The 16,815-nt window shown below is 56.9% G+C and overlaps 2 protein-coding genes across 3 annotated transcripts; one reads left to right on the top strand and one right to left on the bottom strand.

Annotated features, from left to right (window-relative positions):
* The first annotated feature begins 2,105 nt into the window (after positions 1-2,105).
* Tada2b (transcriptional adaptor 2B) lies at positions 2,106-6,473 on the top strand. Of its 2 annotated transcripts, none has more exons than XM_019210315.1 (2): positions 2,106-2,228; positions 5,058-6,473. In XM_019210315.1, exon 2 carries the CDS (start codon positions 5,064-5,066, stop codon positions 6,048-6,050), a length of 987 nt encoding a protein of 328 aa, XP_019065860.1. In that variant the 5' UTR covers positions 2,106-2,228; positions 5,058-5,063; the 3' UTR covers positions 6,051-6,473. The 2 variants fall into 2 exon arrangements, with proteins under 2 accessions (XP_019065860.1, XP_033614717.1); XM_033758826.1 differs by lacking the exon at positions 2,106-2,228 and adding an exon at positions 2,841-4,451.
* Positions 6,474-9,616: 3,143 nt separating this feature from the next.
* On the bottom strand, positions 9,617-15,431 carry Grpel1 (GrpE like 1, mitochondrial). Its single transcript, XM_010641785.2, has 4 exons — positions 15,328-15,431; positions 12,219-12,381; positions 11,069-11,150; positions 9,617-10,242 (listed from the first exon to the last, which is right to left on the bottom strand). The coding sequence occupies exons 1-4, from the start codon at positions 15,426-15,428 to the stop codon at positions 9,896-9,898; spliced, it is 693 nt and encodes a 230-aa protein (XP_010640087.1). The 5' UTR covers positions 15,429-15,431; the 3' UTR covers positions 9,617-9,895.
* Between the last annotated feature and the right edge of the window lie 1,384 nt (positions 15,432-16,815).

Below are 16,815 nucleotides of genomic sequence, written 5' to 3'. Positions count from 1 at the left end.
TATGGCAGTGTCCCCACCCCCCAACTTGTGCTGCGGTAATTTCCTTTGCATTCCTCTTCATAGAGCGCAGCCCCGGGGGACCACTCTGCAGCCAGGGTGCTTCATTCTCCTCGCAACTCCTTAGGGCGGATGCAGCTGTATGGGTTCTTACTTAATCTGCAACATTGTGATCACTAGCCTGCAAAAGCCTCTGCCTCACTTGGTCTTCAAGTGCTGCTTGTTAATGCATGTCAGGTGCCTGCCGTGTGCAGATCAGACAAAGGTGAAGGGCCGGGAAGGAGAGAAGCCCTCATCCTGGCCTCCTGAGAGCTTCAAGTGTTGTGTGCATGCACCCTGCCCTCCATGTCTGTCAGGCTGCCTTCTCAGACGTCCAGGGTGACCCGGTCAACCCCCATGGCCCCACTCTGCTCAGGCTGCGCACCAGGAGCCATCCTGAAAGCCTTGCGTTGTCAGTGCAGCACCCGCCCTCTTTGGAGTGTGCAGGGTCCAACCGCTGCCAGTGACCGAAGTGCAGGCAGGTGGTGGGTGACCTCTTGCCACTTGTGATTGCTTTTCCTGCTTTACCCTTGTCTTCTACAACCCATAATCACAGTTATTCTTTGAAAATATAAATTGCTTCTTGTGGGCCCTTGGTGGCCTTCTGGTCGACTTAGTTTAATCTTGGCCCCTGCCAGGTCTTCGTCACATCTTTCATTCCTGCTGCCTGGAATGTTCTTCCCTCAGGCGTGGCTCGTGACTCCTGTCTGATCCCTCTGCCTAACCTCAGTGGTCAGAGGACTTCCCTTCCCCACCGGTTCTTTAGGGTTATCACCACAGAAGCTGTTGAAAATAGCTGGTGGGGCAGAGCGATGCTGAGCAGGGGCAGCGAGCTGAGCTCTGTGTCTGTCTTTCCACATCTCTTCTCAGCTGCGCTGGGCAGGACGTTGGGATGGCTGCAGGGTCCGGGCTTGCCCGATACCACATCATCTGCACTGCTTCGCTGCCACACTGTGGAGAGCACACAGATCCCCACACCTGGACCTGTGCAGGGTGCCTAGCACGAACCTGGGCTGGCGTGGGGAGGGCTTTTTGTTCAAGCAGCACTTTCCATCTGTACCACCCAGGGTGCTTGCAGATTGTGGCTAGTGCCATGGAGTCTCTCTGCTGGATTAGGGCCTGGGCCCTAGGGGAAAGGGCCTTGGAGCCTGAGTACCCTTAGAGTGTAGGGCGGGCTGGGCAGGGCCCTGCTTGCTGCTGGAGTTCAGGGCCAGCCTGAGGGGCTGCCCCTGCTCCAGGAGAAGTGGCTTTGTTGTTACCTCTGTGGTTGTGCCCTTTCGGGCTGGCTGCTTTACCCTCTGCATTTTGTTTTCTTCCCCTGAGGCTTTTCTACAGCGTGGAAGTGCATAGAGCTCTGTCCTTGCCCAGCAGTAGCTACTTAGGACGGTTAGCCTGCGCCTGTTCTTTGCTGGCCTCTTCCTCCTGGACGCATCTGTGGTCTACACAGCAGCCTGTGGGGTTGGGTGCTTGACTTACAGGAGTCCGCTGAGCTCCACAGGCTGACTGCAGCCAGCGTCCCACGGGGTAAGAGCCTTAAGTGATATGGCCCCGCAGGTGGCAGGCCTGGGCCAGCGCGAGCCTGCTGTGGCCATCGAAGGGAGCGGGCCAGAGATTGGACATGGGCTTTGGGGACAGCGATGCAGACCTGCTAAGTGCTAATTTCAGGTGGCAAATGGTAACAGATGGCCTTGGGGTGGCACTGTTGGTTGTGGGATTCACAGGGGCGTTGCTAAAGTTCACAACATCGTGGCAGCCTGTGATGCAGTGCTAGGAGGGAACAGGATGTAGGCAGCAAGGTTTGGGATGAGCAGTGTGGCCCAGTCTGCACAGGTGTTTTTACAGCGAGACGGTGGGCAGGGGACGAGAACATGGCAGTGAGCGGGTATCTGGCCAGCATGCAGTGACCCGTGCGTCAGATCTGCAGAGCATTGATGGCCTCAGACTGGCTGTCCGCAGTGCTTCAGAGCTGGAGGCCGCAGATCTGCTGGGATAATGTGACAGAAGTGTAGTGTTGGAAGACAGTTTGAGACTTGTTTTTTTTTCTTTTTTTTTTTTTTTTTTTTTTTGAGACTGGGTTTAGCAGTCATGCTGACCTTGTACACAGGAGAGCCCCCTGCCTCAGCCTCCTGAGAGCTGAGATTACACGTGTGTGGCACTGAGCCTCCAGCAAGTTGAGACTTAGGGGAGGAGAGGTAGGTTTTCCATGGCGCTGTCCTGAGGGGGCAGTGTGGGAAGGCCGGCTCCGCCACAGGGTCTGGGGCTGTGGCGAGGGGCTCCATCTGGCTGTGAGGTGGTACACTCCTCACCAGGAACCCACTGAAGCACAGGCTCGTTCCAGGGTGGGCATCATGAGGGGTGGCATTTGGGGCGGGAGGTGTGGCCCTTGGTTCACCCAGGCAGCCTCTGTGCTCAGACCCGGCGAGAGCTGAGAGGTCTGTGAACTGGCAGTGCTGCTGGGTGGGAGGGGTGGGGGTGTGTGAGATGACTCTCCGGTTCAGCTCCTGTGGCTGAGGGGACCTGCACCAGCCAGCGGTGGGCGGGTGTTGGATCCAGGCCGGAGGGGAGTGTGGGTGGATGTGCCCATCTTCCTCCTGATCCAGGTGAGGAGGCTTGGCTTTGGGACACCTGCCTCATCCGGGGCAGCAGGGCTGAGCAGGGCCTCCAGGAGTGAGGGGGCTGGGATCTGGGCCCCACAATGGTGACGGAAGAGCTTGGGTGCATGACTGGCCAGAATGAATAGGGCTGTGCCGAGCCGAGTTTCCCAAACTTCAGTGTGCCCGGAACACCAGAAGGGTGAGTTGAATGTGCAGTGCCACACCCCTGTCCCTGACCCGAGGCCAGGGACCCCTCTCTAGAACTGCTGAGGTGGAGTGACAGATGTGTGGCTTCAAATAGTGTCAATGGCCGGGCAGGGTAATGCATGACTGTAACCCAGGACAGTACTTGGGAGGCTGAGGCAGGAGGATCCCAAGTTTGAGCCTAGTCAGGGCAAGTTAGTGAGACCCTGTCCCAAAATAAAATCAAAAGGACTCAGTTGTAGAGCACGTACCTAGCATGCACAAGCCCCTGGATTTAATCCACAGTATTGTAAAACAAACCCCTTTCATTATTTTTACTGGTAAAATACTTGAACATAAAGCTTACCGCCTTAGCATTTTTCAGTGTCTGGATCGTGGCCATAAACGCATTCCCATTGTTGTCAGTTGTCCCCACCCTCAGGCTTAGGACTTTGCCATCCTCCCAGGCCCTGTGCCCTCACCTTAGGGACTTAAGGCACTCGGGCAGGTGGGGGCCCTGGGTCTGGGGTGGCGCCTGTGTCTGGAGGCTTCTGTGAAGGAAGAGGATGCCTCTGCCTGGGGCTGCACAGCAGATGTGGGCAAGGAGCGGGGACAGCAGGGTCTGGGGCCCTGGATTGGGGAGCCATGCCAGGAGCCTTCCTGGCAGCTTGAGCCCTGGCCCTGCATGGTTCCCTGAAGTTTCATCCTCCAGCTGTGAGCAAGGTCTGGGTGAGGCCCTGTCTGTAGGCGCCCTGGCCTCTGTCTGTTTTTAATCCCAACAAAACCCGTAAGTGCAGGGGCCGCCGCCAGGTGGCAGCAAGGTGGAGGACTGAAACAGGGTCTCAAGGCTCCAGAGGGCCCGGGCTCTGCGGGGACCTGCGGAGCCCATCCTGTTGTGCCCTCCAGTCAGCGGAGGAGTAGGAGCAGAGAGGTCACGTGACGCACCTGGGCACCCAGCCGTGACACAGGGCACCTCCGCCAGGATGGGCAGTGGTCTGGCCAGGGACGGGGCCTGGCAGGCACAGGTGGGGGAGGGTGCCTGCAGATCTCAGATGCTTCCCAGTGGAAGATGTTGTCTGGAGGCTGGCAGAGGGGCTGCTGTAGAATCTTCCAGATCAGAACGTTAAACAGGGTCCTGAGTCAGTCTCCTCGGCATGGCTGAGCCATTGGGAAACCAGCACCCTCTGTGGCTGGGAAGTGGGCATGGTGCCGGCCTCCGAGGCCCTGTCGCGGCTCACATCCCTCCTCCTGGCCACGGGCAGAGGTGGTGCTGAGGAGGAAAGCCACCAAGCTGCCAGCTGGTACTGCTGCCAGCACTTTCTCTGCCCCAGTGGTCACTGCAGGTGGGAAGACAGGAAGTGAGTGCCTCAGCGGCTGCTCCTGGCCTGTGCTCAGTGACGTCCAGAGCACAGGGCCCGCTGCCTCCTTCACAGGGGAGGATCCCAGGCCGAGCCGGCGGCCACCAGCCCGCGTCTCACAGCCTGGCCTGGTCAGTGTTCCCAGCCCGAAACAGTCTGAATGTTTACGGGACTATAAAGTGAAGGTCCTGGATGCTGGTAGGTTTTGAAAGGAGGAGTCATGGAAGTCCAGCCAGGCCAGAAGCTGTGCTCTGCTCCGGAGGGCCGGCCCTGGCTTCAGGTGTGTGTCCTGGAGGAGGCCTGCTTGCCCCTACCCGAGCTCTCCACTGGCAGCCAGCCTGACTTCCAGCCGCTGGCTGCCTCACCCCACTCCCGCGGGGCAGGGGCATGGGCAGGCCCCGAGAAGTGGCGGCCGGTTGAATGAGTGCGCATTTGGGCAGTTACTTTCTGAAGTGGCTTTGGCGGTTGACTTTAAGGAAGAGGCCTCTTGGCAGAGGAAAGGATTGAGGGAGTCTGACAGTTTCCTCCCATTAATAGGCCTGTGTTTCTGGGCCCCCTGCTTGCAGGAGCCTGTGCTCAGCTGGGGTGGGTAGAGCCGCGGTTCACCTCGTGAGCAGGAAGGTGCTGTGTGCCCCTGTCACATGCAGTCACCTCCGAGGAAAGGCACAAGCAGCGCTCCCCGAGCACCAAGCCGGGGCAGGCACCCCCGCCGGCATCCTGGTCCTGCCGTGCTCATCGCGTGTCTGCTCGTGAAGGCCCTGGAGGCGCGACACCAGTGCGGGGTGCCCTCCCACTGGGGAACCAGGGAAGCGGTGCAGCTGCCTCCGGGCACGGTCAGGGGCCTTTGGGGGCGCTGCTGGGGTTGACGGCTGCTTCTGTCACCTAGGAGGACATGGCTGCGCACGTGGGCGCCTCCCGGACCCCGCAGGAGGTGATGGAGCACTATGTGAGCATGTACATCCACGGGAACCTGGGCAAGGCCTGCATCCCCGACACCATCCCCAACCGTGTCACCGACCACACGTGCCCCGGCGGGGGCCCCCTGTCACCCAGCCTCACCACTCCGCTGCCCCCGCTGGACATCTCGGCAGCCGAGCAGCAGCAGCTGGGCTACATGCCGCTGCGGGACGACTACGAGATCGAGTACGACCAGGACGCCGAGACGCTCATCAGCGGGCTCTCGGTGAACTACGACGACGACGACGTGGAGATCGAGCTGAAGCGCGCGCACGTGGACATGTACGTGCGCAAGCTCAAGGAGCGGCAGCGCCGCAAGAACATCGCCCGCGACTACAACCTGGTGCCCGCCTTCCTGGGCAAGGACAAGAAGGAGAAGGAGAAGGCGCCCAAGCGCAAGGTCACCAAGGAGGAGAAGGAGCTGCGGCTGAAGCTCCGGCCGCTGTACCAGTTCATGTCGTGCAAGGAGTTCGACGACCTGTTTGAGAACATGCACAAGGAGAAGATGCTGCGCGCCAAGATCCGCGAGCTGCAGCGCTACCGGCGCAACGGCATCACCAAGATGGAGGAGTCCGCCGAGTACGAGGCCGCGCGGCACAAGCGCGAGCGGCGCAAGGAGAACAAGAGCCTGGCGGGCTCGAAGAGGGGCAAGGAGGACGGCAAGGACGGTGAGTTCGCGGCCATCGAGAACCTGCCCGGCTTTGAGCTCCTGTCGGACCGCGAGAAGGTGCTGTGCAGCTCGCTGAACCTGAGCCCGGCGCGCTACTTGACCGTCAAGACCATCATCATCAAGGACCACCTGCAGAAGCGGCAGGGGATCCCCTCCAAAAGCCGCCTTCCCAGCTACCTGGACAAAGTCCTGAAGAAGCGGATCCTCACCTTCCTCACCGAGAGCGGCTGGATATCCAGGGACGCGTCCTGAGGCCGCCCGCCCGCAGCTGTGAGCCAGACGCCTTGGGGAGGGTGCTCCCCGGTGTTGCTCTTTTTTAAAGAAATTGAATTCCTTTTTTAAGGTGTGAAGTCTTCTCCTGGTCCTCTGAAGAAGCAGTCGTAGCAGTCTTACAGGGGTCTGGGGAGACGGGGCTGGAGGATGTGACGAGGTCAGATGGTGTCCTCGTGTCCCGTGAGCCCTCTTCCCTTCCGTGAGGGTGCCAGGAGCACTGTTTCCTGCCGGGCCAGCAAGCCGTTGCTTCTCCCTGGTGGCGCGAGCTCTTCTCAGGTGGGGCTGCTGCTGGCGCCCTTTGCTGAGCCCACTGCTGCCTGGGCACGTGGCACTTTACAGGAGGCGGCCAGGCGGGTGCTGTGCCCACAGCAGCCGCTGCTGCCGGGACGTCTCCTACACACAGAAGCCTGCCTGGGCACGTGGCACTTTACAGGAGGCGGCCAGGCGGGTGCTGTGCCCACAGCAGCCGCTGCTGCCGGGACGTCTCCTACACACAGAAGCCCTGTTTGCACACAGATGACTCTGCACTCTCCTCTCGGCAGCACCAGATCCTCCCCCGAGCCCCTGGCAGCCTCCCTGGCACATCCCGGTCCCCACCGTGGGAGGGCGGTCTGAGGGGGGCGTGGGGCCATGGGACCGCCAGGTTCCTACTGCTGCTGCACCCGCCGTGGGTTTTACCTGGAAGACTCAAGTCAGCGCACACGGCCGGGGGCTCGGTGTTCTGGGTTTTGGTGTTCGCATCCTCAGGACTCTCATCACAATCGCAAGTCCCCTTCTCACTGAAAAAGCATGACCGTGCTAGCCCGGCTGAGTGAATTATGTAGGGTGTAGCCAGGCAGAGCCGTGGCAGCGTGGATGGCAGGGCAGGGCAGGGTAGGGCACTGCACTCCACTCGGATGAGTCTCGGTGCATGCGCTGCTCCTGGCTCTGTCTAGTTAGACAGGAAGAGCTGAGGCGAGGTGCTCTCAGGGCCTGCCAGTTACCTTCCTGCTAAACCTGCAGGAGCGGCTCATTTCCTGCAGCTCAGGGCTCTAGGGACCCTGGGGGACCACAGACCCGGCCCCTTCCTCCCAAGCTCGGCCTGGCCCTGTCTTCTTAGGTACAAGAGCCTGTTTACCTCCCAGAACATTTGGGCTTGAAGTTACATTAGACTGAAGTGAAAGAAAAACGAAAAACACCTCCTCATTTCTAAGGACTTGATTATGTGCCTTTTCTTTTTACATCCTCTGTCCCCTAGAGTAAGTTTTTTCAGCATTAAAGAAAACATTTCAGATATACCACAGATGGCTTTAGCTGGAAAGTGCATTGTGAAATACCCTGTGCCAGGCCCAGGCCCAGCCTGGGCACCTGAGCCAGTGAGTGCTGGGCTCACAGGGAACCCACTCCACACTGCCCCCTGCCGGGTGAGTGCGGTGGGCCAGGCTGGTGGGAGGCAAGGCCTGAAAGGTGCAGAGATGCCTGGTGCTAGCCTGTCAGTGTCTGAGCCAGTGCTCCCCAAAGGGGGGTCCTGGGCCCTTGGTGGACAGAAGTACAGCTGAGCCCCACGTGGTCCTTGGGTCAGAAATTCTGGGGTGCAGCCCAGCTGCTCTTCTCAAGCTCTGCAAGTGGCCCTGCCATCCCAGGCCTCAGCTCTTTCTACACCACCAGAACCCTGGTTTGGCCAGGCTTGGTTGTCTTATTTTTTCTATAAAGCATAGCCAGACCTACATTTGCTTGAGAAGCAGAGGATCCCATGTGTGGCCTAGGCCGATGCTGTTCAATGAAAACCTCGTGCTCACGCAGGTTTGTAGTGTGTGTATATTTTTGATGCTATGAATTTATTTAGGCTTGACTGTTTTAAAACACCATAATGAATGTATAATTAATTTATGTTGAGATCGTAATGTTACGAGAAGAGTAATTCCAGGATGGCTGCCTGTCGTCCCCTGCTCCAGCTGTCTTGTCCTGTCAGTCCTTACCTCTGCTGTCAGCTCACAGCCTGAAATGTTTCTATTTGATTCTCACGATGAATCAGCTACCATAATCCCGTGGAACGAGGTCTTTCCCAAACTTAACTCTTGTCTGAGTCAAAAAAGGTAATGGTCCCAGGAGGCCAGCATTCCAAGAATGTATTAAAAGCTGCAACTGACTACCATTTCTACTGTCCTTTTACATATTAAAGAGGTTGAGAACAAAACCGTGTCACTGCTTGCTGCTTCTCAACCTGCATCTGGGGTGAGCCCACGCCCACTCCAGCCTGGGTCCCCGTGCGGTGGCTGTCGGACACCTCAACGTTGGTAGTGACTACAGGTGACCGAAAGCATGCCCTCAAGACAGTTTCCCCTCTGAGCTGTCACCCTTAGATTGGTCGCAGGATCCGACTCACAGGGATGCCACACTGCAATGTGTACAGCCCGCGTGTCCTCTTGGAAACCTGCCGCCAGCCCCAGACGATCCCGACACCTGGCAGTGTGAGTGCTGTGTAGACCCTGCCGCCTGGGGAGTAACCAGGAGCCTGTCCAGTACAGCCCCGGTTCTCCTCCAGTTTTTCGATGCTGCTGGTTGAATGCATGGATGGGGCAGTGCGACCACTGCGTTTCTTACCCGGGTCCTTTACAGATGCCGCCCCGTGTGCACACGGATCCCTGGCAGAGCAGCAGACACAGCCAGACCAGCCCTGCCAGGCTTTTCTCCAGTGTGCCACACTGCCATTAGTTCTGGCTGTTTTTGATGAAATAACTCAGGGCAGCTTAAAGGAAAAGAGGGCAATGTTTGGAAACAGTATAAACAGATTTTCATTCTGGCACTATTACCTGCACTGTTCCAAGCTAGGAACATCCATAGGCGCTGCCCCATCCTCCTCAGGCAGCAAGTAGATAATCAGTGCTGCCCTTCCAGCCGAGCACTGGCAGCAGACACATTTTTCTCACTTGTGACAGATGCCTACTTGCTCTCTTGTCCCTCTCCCCAGGTCCTCGATGTGCATGTCCATGTCAGTGAGGACCAGGGCTGGGGCAGGAAGCCCAGAGCACCTTGACAGAGGGGTGCTCCGGCTCTGGCTCCCACCGGAAGAGGCTGTACCACATAGCTCAGGGCCGGGGTGGGACATGGGGGCCTGTCCTGCTGGCTGTGGGCTCAAGGTCTCCATCAAAGGACTAAATGGTTACCAGAAAGTAGGAAAAGAAACGGCAGGCTTTTAATCTTAAATACAAATTTAAAATGAAGTGTGGACACATAGTGTCCCAGGCCCACAGTGATGTTCTGAGAAGGTCCTTGACGGGGACACACCTTGAGGTGTGCTCAGTGGGGCAGGATGAATAAAAGATCCTACCTAACGTTTGACATGTTCACTTCCTATCTCCACAGGGGCCAAGAGCTGACATGTGCACAGCTAGACACTAACTACACCTGAACTGTCTGTCCTCAAGTCAGTGCACCCTGTTCTCAGCACAGGAAACAGGTCCTTTCCTCACTAGGGAACCGCACGGCGGGCTGGAGGGCCAGGGACTCAGTGCTGCAGAGGGGACGGCGCAGCACAGATGGGCGCAGCCAGGCAGCTGGCAGAATTCCCGGAGACCTTTTATTTGTTAAAGTACTTGGCAATCACCAGCATTTGCAGGTATAGTGCTACTCAGGACACCAAGAGGCCCTGGCCTCCTCCTGTGAGTACATGTAACCAGTGAGCAGCGGGCAGACCTGAGTCCGTTGCTGAGCCTGCCCCCACTGGGGCCCGGGCCCTGACCTCGCCTCGCCTCGCCTCGCCTCGCCTGCTCAGCTGTCTTTCTTGGTTTCTGCCGAGGGGCCCAGGAGCCACCTCCCGGGAGTCTGGCAGGCTGGCAGGCATGCTAGGCTTCCTTCACCACCCCCACCAGGGCGGGCCGCAGGGTGCGCCCGTGCAGCTTGTAGCCCACCTTGCTGACCAGAGCCACGGTGCCTGGCTCCTTGCCCTCCACGGGCGTGTGGAACAGGGCCTCGTGTTCATAGGGGTCAAACTTGGCTCCGACGGGGTCCAGCCTGAGCAAGCCATGCTTTGTGAACACCTTCTGGATCTGGACCTCGGTCATCACCAGCCCCTCATACAGACTCTTCAGGTGAGGGTTCTCGTCTCTGATCTCTTCCTTCGGGACGCTCTGGGTGGCCTTCTCCAGAATGTCTGCCACCTCCAGCAAGTCCTTGCAGAAGCCCTGGATGCCTAGCAAGGAGCAAGACAGTTTGTATTCAGCACCAGCTCTGCTGGTCACCAGGGCTGCGCCGCAGGCTCGGGCCTCTAGCCACACCTGGGGAATCACTTGCTTGCCCTGGAGTCAGTGCCTCAACAATCCCAACTCCGGAAGCCTTTGCGGGGCTGAGAGTTGGCATCGCTGACTGGAATGAGCACGGAAGGGAGGGGGGTCAGTCTCAAATGCCCTCGAGACGTGGCGACAGGAGGACTAGCACTTGAGACCCAGGGGAGGGCGGAGCAAAGGACAAGCAGCCCGCTATGGTCTGAAGAGCCAGGCCAGCCCTCGAGGGCATTAGCAGAAAGGGAGGGAGGACACTGGGAAACAGGTCACAGCACTAGGTGTGTGATCTGCAGCAGTGAGAGCCCATCTGCTGTCTGTCCCAAAGCGAGCCACTAACCCCAAATCCTGACTGGGTCCCCAGTCTGTCATACAGGGAGTGACACCTCCCAGTTACACACAGGTGAAACAGCCACACAGAGGCAGAGTGCTGGTATGTCTCTGTCTCTGTCTACACAGACACAACGGCTACAACGCTGCCACCGCCACTCCCGACTGTACTGTGAAGGGGCAGGCAAGGACAGCTGGTGCGGGTTCCATTCTGTTCTGGGGGCCAGAGCTGAGCGTCTGCAGCAGTGACTGGGCTCCCAGGTCTCCCTGGGGGGACGGTGAAAGCGCCCCTCACCGCCTGGCTGGCCGCACTCCCGTCCCTGTCCCCTACCACTCACCCCACCTGGAGGGCGCACTGCACCGCCTCACCCACCCCTGTCCTCAGCACCGTACCATGTTCACATTTACCATATAATTTTGCCTCCTCTACCAGTTTCTGGCTTCTCTGCCGCAAGTTCTCAGTATCTGCTAAAGCTCGTTTATATTTTTCCTAGATGAAAACAAAAGTCACCTGAATTATTAAACACAAAACAAATTCATGGAAAGCCACCCTGATTTAAAAATGATTATATAACACAATTCGAAACCCAAATAAGATCTGTCATTGCTTTGAGACTGGACGAGAAGCAGACGGCGAGGACGGGTTTACCCCCAGCCGTGGCGAGTGAAGTGCGGCCCTACCCCTCCGGTGCCACGGGGGGCGAAGGACAGCACAAAGGCCTTCGCCGGGCCCCACGCCACTCTCGGCGCCCTCCGGGAAGGAACACTCCCTGTCCCAGGCGTGCGCCTTGCGGAGGGCGAGGCGGAGGCCTTGGCTCAGGGCTGACGAACCCGTGGCACACGTGCCGCAGCAGGCACGCAGAGCCCCTCTGTCGCCACGCCAGCCAAGTGGCCCCAGCAGCCGAGCGTGAGCGTGGCTAACAGTACTAGAACCTCAGCATTCGGGTTTGACTGCAGTGCCGGCACGGAGATAAACAAGTGGGTCTGGGCACTCGTCTCTGAAAGGTTCTCCGTCACCTCCTTAGCCCGTGAGCGAAGAAACCCTCGATGCCCCTGCAGCGTGTCTAAGAGGCTTGGGAATCCACCCACTCGCCCCTCACCTGAGCTATGCTCCTCCCCTCCAGGGTGGCCCGAGCACCTGTCCTCAGTCCTCAGCCACTGCAGCAGGGGCCGAGGTCCTGGCTCTGCAACCTGGTCCCCAGTCTCCCTGCCTTTGTGCAGCAGCTCCCACGTCTGGGTACCAGGCGAGGGGGCGCTAACTCACTGGACCAGGACAGCGGCAATGCAGCGATCTTGGCACAGGCCCTGAGCCTTGGTGGCAGCAGCCTTAGGTGCTCAGGGGATCTGGAGCCATCTGTGTGTTTGCACGGAGTAACATCCAGTTGTGGATGAGAGCACCAGGTGACCACACTCATGCCCAACTCGCCTCACTGTGAAGATGTCTCAGTCCTGACAGTCACTACTGGTCACACCGCACCGGACTTGGCTGAGCCTCTGCCACTGCGGGCCGCGCTGTCACAGTGAACTTGGGGTGGTCATGTGGACCCCAGGCCCTTACCACGGTCTCTCTGAGCTGCTCTTCCAGCCGGCCCTTCTCTTCCAGGAGGACCTTGTCTGGCACCGGAGGCTCTGACTTCTGCTCGCTGGGCCGCGCTTCCTCCTCCAGACTTGGGCCATTGTTCTTCTGTTTCGCAGCTGTGCACAGCAGCCGCAGAGAGGGCCTGGAGAAAAGCCCACGCGTCACCCACCAACTCGGTTCTCTGGCTTGTTAAAACCAGGCACGTAATTTTAGAAATACGGGATGATTTCAAACTACTTGTTATGGACTTTGGCGGGCTTATCTCAGGTCTGAGAAAGGCAGTGGCTTATGATGGGAGGAAGCAGATGCTGTACATGGTGTTTTGGTCCATGGCAGAGTCACATAGTGCACAGGTGACAGTGGCCGTACCACACAGCATTCGCACAAGGAGAGAGAGTACCTGTTCTGTGGCCCAGCCTCCCGCAGCGTGCACCCAGCTGACGAGTGCATCGAGGTGGCTTCCGAAAGCTGGGTGGCCAGGCCCAGCCCTAAAATTGAGCAGCTACTGTCAGGCCCAGGCTGGCAACGCTTATAAAGATGGACAGGGGCCAGAGATTTAGCTCAGTGTGGTTCCGCCACCTGCCTCGCAAGCGCAAAGACCCAGAGATGGATCCCCAGTACCAAAACAAAAACAAAAACAATAAAAAACACACAAAAGTAAAGACGGACAGGGTGGAGATCAGGCACATACAGCGCAACACCGTGCAAAGAAAGGTGAGATCTATGTATATACAAACAGTCATCTGAGGCTTAAGAGTGATGAAGAGGAAGCTGGTATTCCAGGAGCCTCAGCAGGCAGATCACAGGCCGGGGTAACGGGAGTTACAGGGGCAAAGGAGAACTGCTCTGACAAGGCAGGAGACAGAACAGGAGATGTGGGCTGGGACTTACAAAGAGCTCCCAATCAACCCTGCAAGTGACTAAGGTTTTATTCCATCTGATCTCCACATGACAAGGGTAAGTGATAAGCACAAGGCCACAAAAATCATTAGTGACAGAAAGCCTTGAAGCCTAGACGTCTTCACCCAGACTAGCTGGAGCTCTGCAAAATTATGTCACAGTCCAACCAGCGATCTCCTGTATGAGGCGGGACCAAGAGTGTTTAAGATTGATTACAGTAAAAGACACTGCCATCAGTTACCCTCACCATCTTCCCCCTGACTTGGAGCACACTTCCTGCAGCAGTTTACAGTAATTTCTGTCTAGTAAAAACTAGAAGCTGTGTCCTCATCCACTGGATGTGGCACTGGGTAACTCCTGGCTCTTGCCCAAAGTCAAAATGACCAGGAAAGGGAAATGTTTTGAATCCATTCAAGATACTGAGGCAGCCACAGCAGCACAACTTAAAGACAAAGAAAGGACTTCCATGACAGCTGCAGAAAATGGCAAGGATGGGATGAGTGTGCTCAAAGACAGGAAGTACACCGAGGGGGATTCGTGGCAATGTGCCTTTTACTGTAATATTTTAAGATTTAAATATTCGCTATATTTTTTGTACAGGTAGGTGTCATTTAATCATAGAATGCAAGCCGAGCAATATGTCACTAAGTGACTTTGTCACAGAACATCATGGAGTGTCCCCTCACAAAGACGAAGGTGTCACAGGTGATATCATCTGATGAGACCACTGTCTACACCTGTAACTATACACAACACACCCCTGGCTTTGTAAAGACAAATTAGGAACGCTATGCATGTGCTCTTCTTTCTTAGGCCTGCAGAGGGGAGTGGAAGGATCTATTATAATCTGTTGCCAAGTGGGTGGAATGACCTTTTTGTTACATTTTTACTTCTAGGTTTTAAAAAGCTAGGAGTCTAAAAATCGAGAGTAGTTTTGTTTTTGCTTTTTGAGACAGTCTCGCTATGTAGTTCAGGCAGGCCTTGAGCTTATGTGGTGATCCTCTTGTCTCAGCCTCCCAAGTACTGGGATTACAGGCCTGCACCATCAGGCCTGGCCTTGAGAGGACTATTTTAAAGCTGGCCTTCTCTATGAGTTACTCCCACCCCTGGATGTGACAGTCACACTGTTTTGCTCTGCAGACCTTTCCTGATGCATGGTCAACAGAGGGTCTTAGTAGTAGGGCTGGGTGTGGCCCACAGTCAGAGCTGGCCTGAATCCCAGAGGAAAACTGAGTCTCAGCCTTTTTATTCAAGTATCCCAAGTAGCTCTTTTGTTCCCTAGCCCCCGCCCAATTTATTAAGGTAGTGGTCCCCTTTTTACCTATCATCCTTCCTGTAAGTGACCTTCACCTCACAGCCTGCTTGCACCAGGGGAGTAGCTCTCACCGTGCCTTTTCTACCCATGGTTTGCCACAGTAGTTCCTCTTGATTTCATTAATAACTTGCTTCTAGGCCGATAGCCCAAAGGCTAGATGAGGGTACTATTTGCTATATTAACTGTTGAGGTAGGACTTTCAAAAATCTGAAGCCACAAATTAAAAGGAAAACAGTAAGGGCGCTGGCTTTGTGACCCTGGGGTCTACATTTGTCTAAATAAAACTTCTCGGTGCCCGCCGTAGGGCAGGCTCTGCTGCCCTTTTGCCCTGACGCTAACTACTAAGGTGGTGGAGGGAGAGAGGGAATTCCAGGCGCAGTGGAAAAAGCCCGTGAACTGGGCAACAGGTGCCCTGGTCACGGAGAACTTCCCCGAGCAGGTCCTGATGAGTAAGACACGTCCTGTACCCAGGCCACACCCGGCCGGTTCTGCCTCAGTGCGTGACCCTGGGCAAGTCTCGGTTTCCCTGGGCCTGGGCGAGGGAGGTTCGTGGACGCGAGAGAGGCGCCGCCGCAGGGACCTGGCCTTATGCACACGTGGGCTGCAGACCCCGCGCCAGACCCACCCGCGGCGCGGCCCCCGCCTCCGACGCCCATGTTTCCGCTCCAGGTGGCCAAGCTCGCGCGGCCCGGCCCAGAGTAAGGCAGCCACGGCCCGGGGCGCCCAGCTCCCAGGCTGGAGGCTCCGGGAAACAGCGTCCCACGGACCCGGGATTCCGGTTGCGGGACCGAGGCCGGAAAAGGCCAGAGCGGCGGGGCAGTGCAGAGGAGCCGCTGTTCCCTACGTAGCCCAGGGACTCCGAGAGCCCCTTACCTGAGATACGACAAAGCCGGGAGATTTCGCCGCGCCAGCCTCACACAGCAACCCGCCATCACTACTGTCGTCGCCACCGTCACTGCGCGCGTATTGGGCATGCGTGGAGCCGCTGCGCCGATTTCCCCGCCCCAGTACTTCCACGTAGCCAATCCGTGATCGTCTTTGCATGATCGACAGACAATAGTCACCAATAATTGAGAGTCGTGGTGGCGAACAGGTCCACCTCCCAGGTGGGCGGGGCCTGAGGCTTCCGCCAGCCCCAGAAGGCCAGGAGGTGAAAGGTGAAGGGATTGAGGGAGGAGCCTCCTCTGGGCGGGGAGAGGTCAGGGAAGAGCCAATGGGGAGGACGAGCGCAGGGGCGGGGCGCTTTCTGGGCAAGTCTTCCAGTCTAGGAGCCCGGCGTCAGTCTGCTTGCGCTGGGGGCTGCCGGGTCCTAGATGGGTGGGTAAATGAAGGCAAGGGATCGTTGGACTGTGGGGAAAATCAGCGGACGCAGCAACCCAAGTATCTGGCAAATGAGAATGCCCGTCTTCCCCATGCCACTGTCTTGGTGAGGAGGAGAACAGGGAAGGGATGAGGTTTCCATCTCCTGTGAGTTCTAGAAACAGGAGTGAGACCCCGGGAGCGAAAGTGACGCAGTGTAGCAGGTCTGATGTTACACAGGAGTGCTGGTGTCTCTTTTGTACCTGTCACCTTCCGTTTTATCACAGTAAAACAAAGCATAAGCGAGAATAATGTGCTGTTTAGGAAGAGTTTTGGACACCACGGACTCTCGTCAGTCAGTTCAGAAGTGTTTGTTAATCTGTTAATTTCAAACATGTTTAACAGAAGAGAAAATAGTCATATCCCCCGCGATATTCATCGAGCAGTCTCGGCTGAGGTCTGTGTACTCTGCTGCATCCCGGGAGGAAGCAGAAGAAGGTGTCTCTCGTCCTGACTTTGGCTGGAGCCCAGAAGCAGCGCCAGGTCCCAGTTGCAGGGCTGAACTTCCCAGTACCCCGGGATCGATCCAGTGCTGCCTCTGTGAGTTCCATTTGTGGAAACAGGGCTTTTGCTTTTGGTCACATTAAAACCGTTTGTTGGCGAGTTCAATCCTCGGTACAAAAAAACACACACACACACACACACACACACACACACACACACACACAGAGACACAAAAACCGTTTGTTGGGATCCGGGTGTGGTGGCACATGCCTGTAATCCCAGCACCCGGGAGGCTGAGGCAGGAGGATTGCTGGAAGTTTGAGACCAGCCTGGGCTACATAGTAAGTTCCATGTCAGTCTCAACTACATAGTGAGACCCTGTCTCGAAAAACAAAACAAAACAAAACAAAAAACAAACAAAACTTCTCAACTACATAGTGAGACCCTGTCTCGAAAAACAAAACAAAACAAAACAAAAAACCCAAACAAAACAAAACATTTGTTGGGTCTGGGATGTAGCACACAGGCACTGGGCCTGCCTGGCAAGCGCAAGATCTT

This window comes from Fukomys damarensis, unplaced genomic scaffold (genome assembly GCF_012274545.1).
Source record: "Fukomys damarensis isolate Sample0158 unplaced genomic scaffold, DMR_v1.0_HiC HiC_scaffold_35, whole genome shotgun sequence".
NCBI classification, from domain to species: Eukaryota; Metazoa; Chordata; class Mammalia; order Rodentia; family Bathyergidae; genus Fukomys; species Fukomys damarensis.
Note: the sequence above shows the minus strand (reverse complement) of the source record. Positions and strands in the feature narration are given on the sequence as shown.

What these genes read in the sequence shown, in the direction of transcription:
- Tada2b (XM_033758826.1), top strand. Translation starts at nt 4,392, where the DNA reads ATGGAAGTCCAGCCAGGCCAGAAGCTGTGCTCTGCTCCGGAGGGCCGG. An exon ending in AGGGCCGGCCCTGGCTTCAG is followed by an intron (nt 4,452 to 5,057) that starts GTGTGTGTCCTG and finishes TCTGTCACCTAG; the next exon opens with GAGGACATGGCTGCGCACGT.
- Grpel1 (XM_010641785.2), bottom strand. Translation starts at nt 15,428, where the DNA reads ATGCCCAATACGCGCGCAGTGACGGTGGCGACGACAGTAGTGATGGCG. An exon ending in CCGGCTTTGTCGTATCTCAG is followed by an intron (nt 12,382 to 15,327) that starts GTAAGGGGCTCT and finishes GCTTTTCTCCAG; the next exon opens with GCCCTCTCTGCGGCTGCTGT. An exon ending in AGCAGCTCAGAGAGACCGTG is followed by an intron (nt 11,151 to 12,218) that starts GTAAGGGCCTGG and finishes GTTTTCATCTAG; the next exon opens with GAAAAATATAAACGAGCTTT.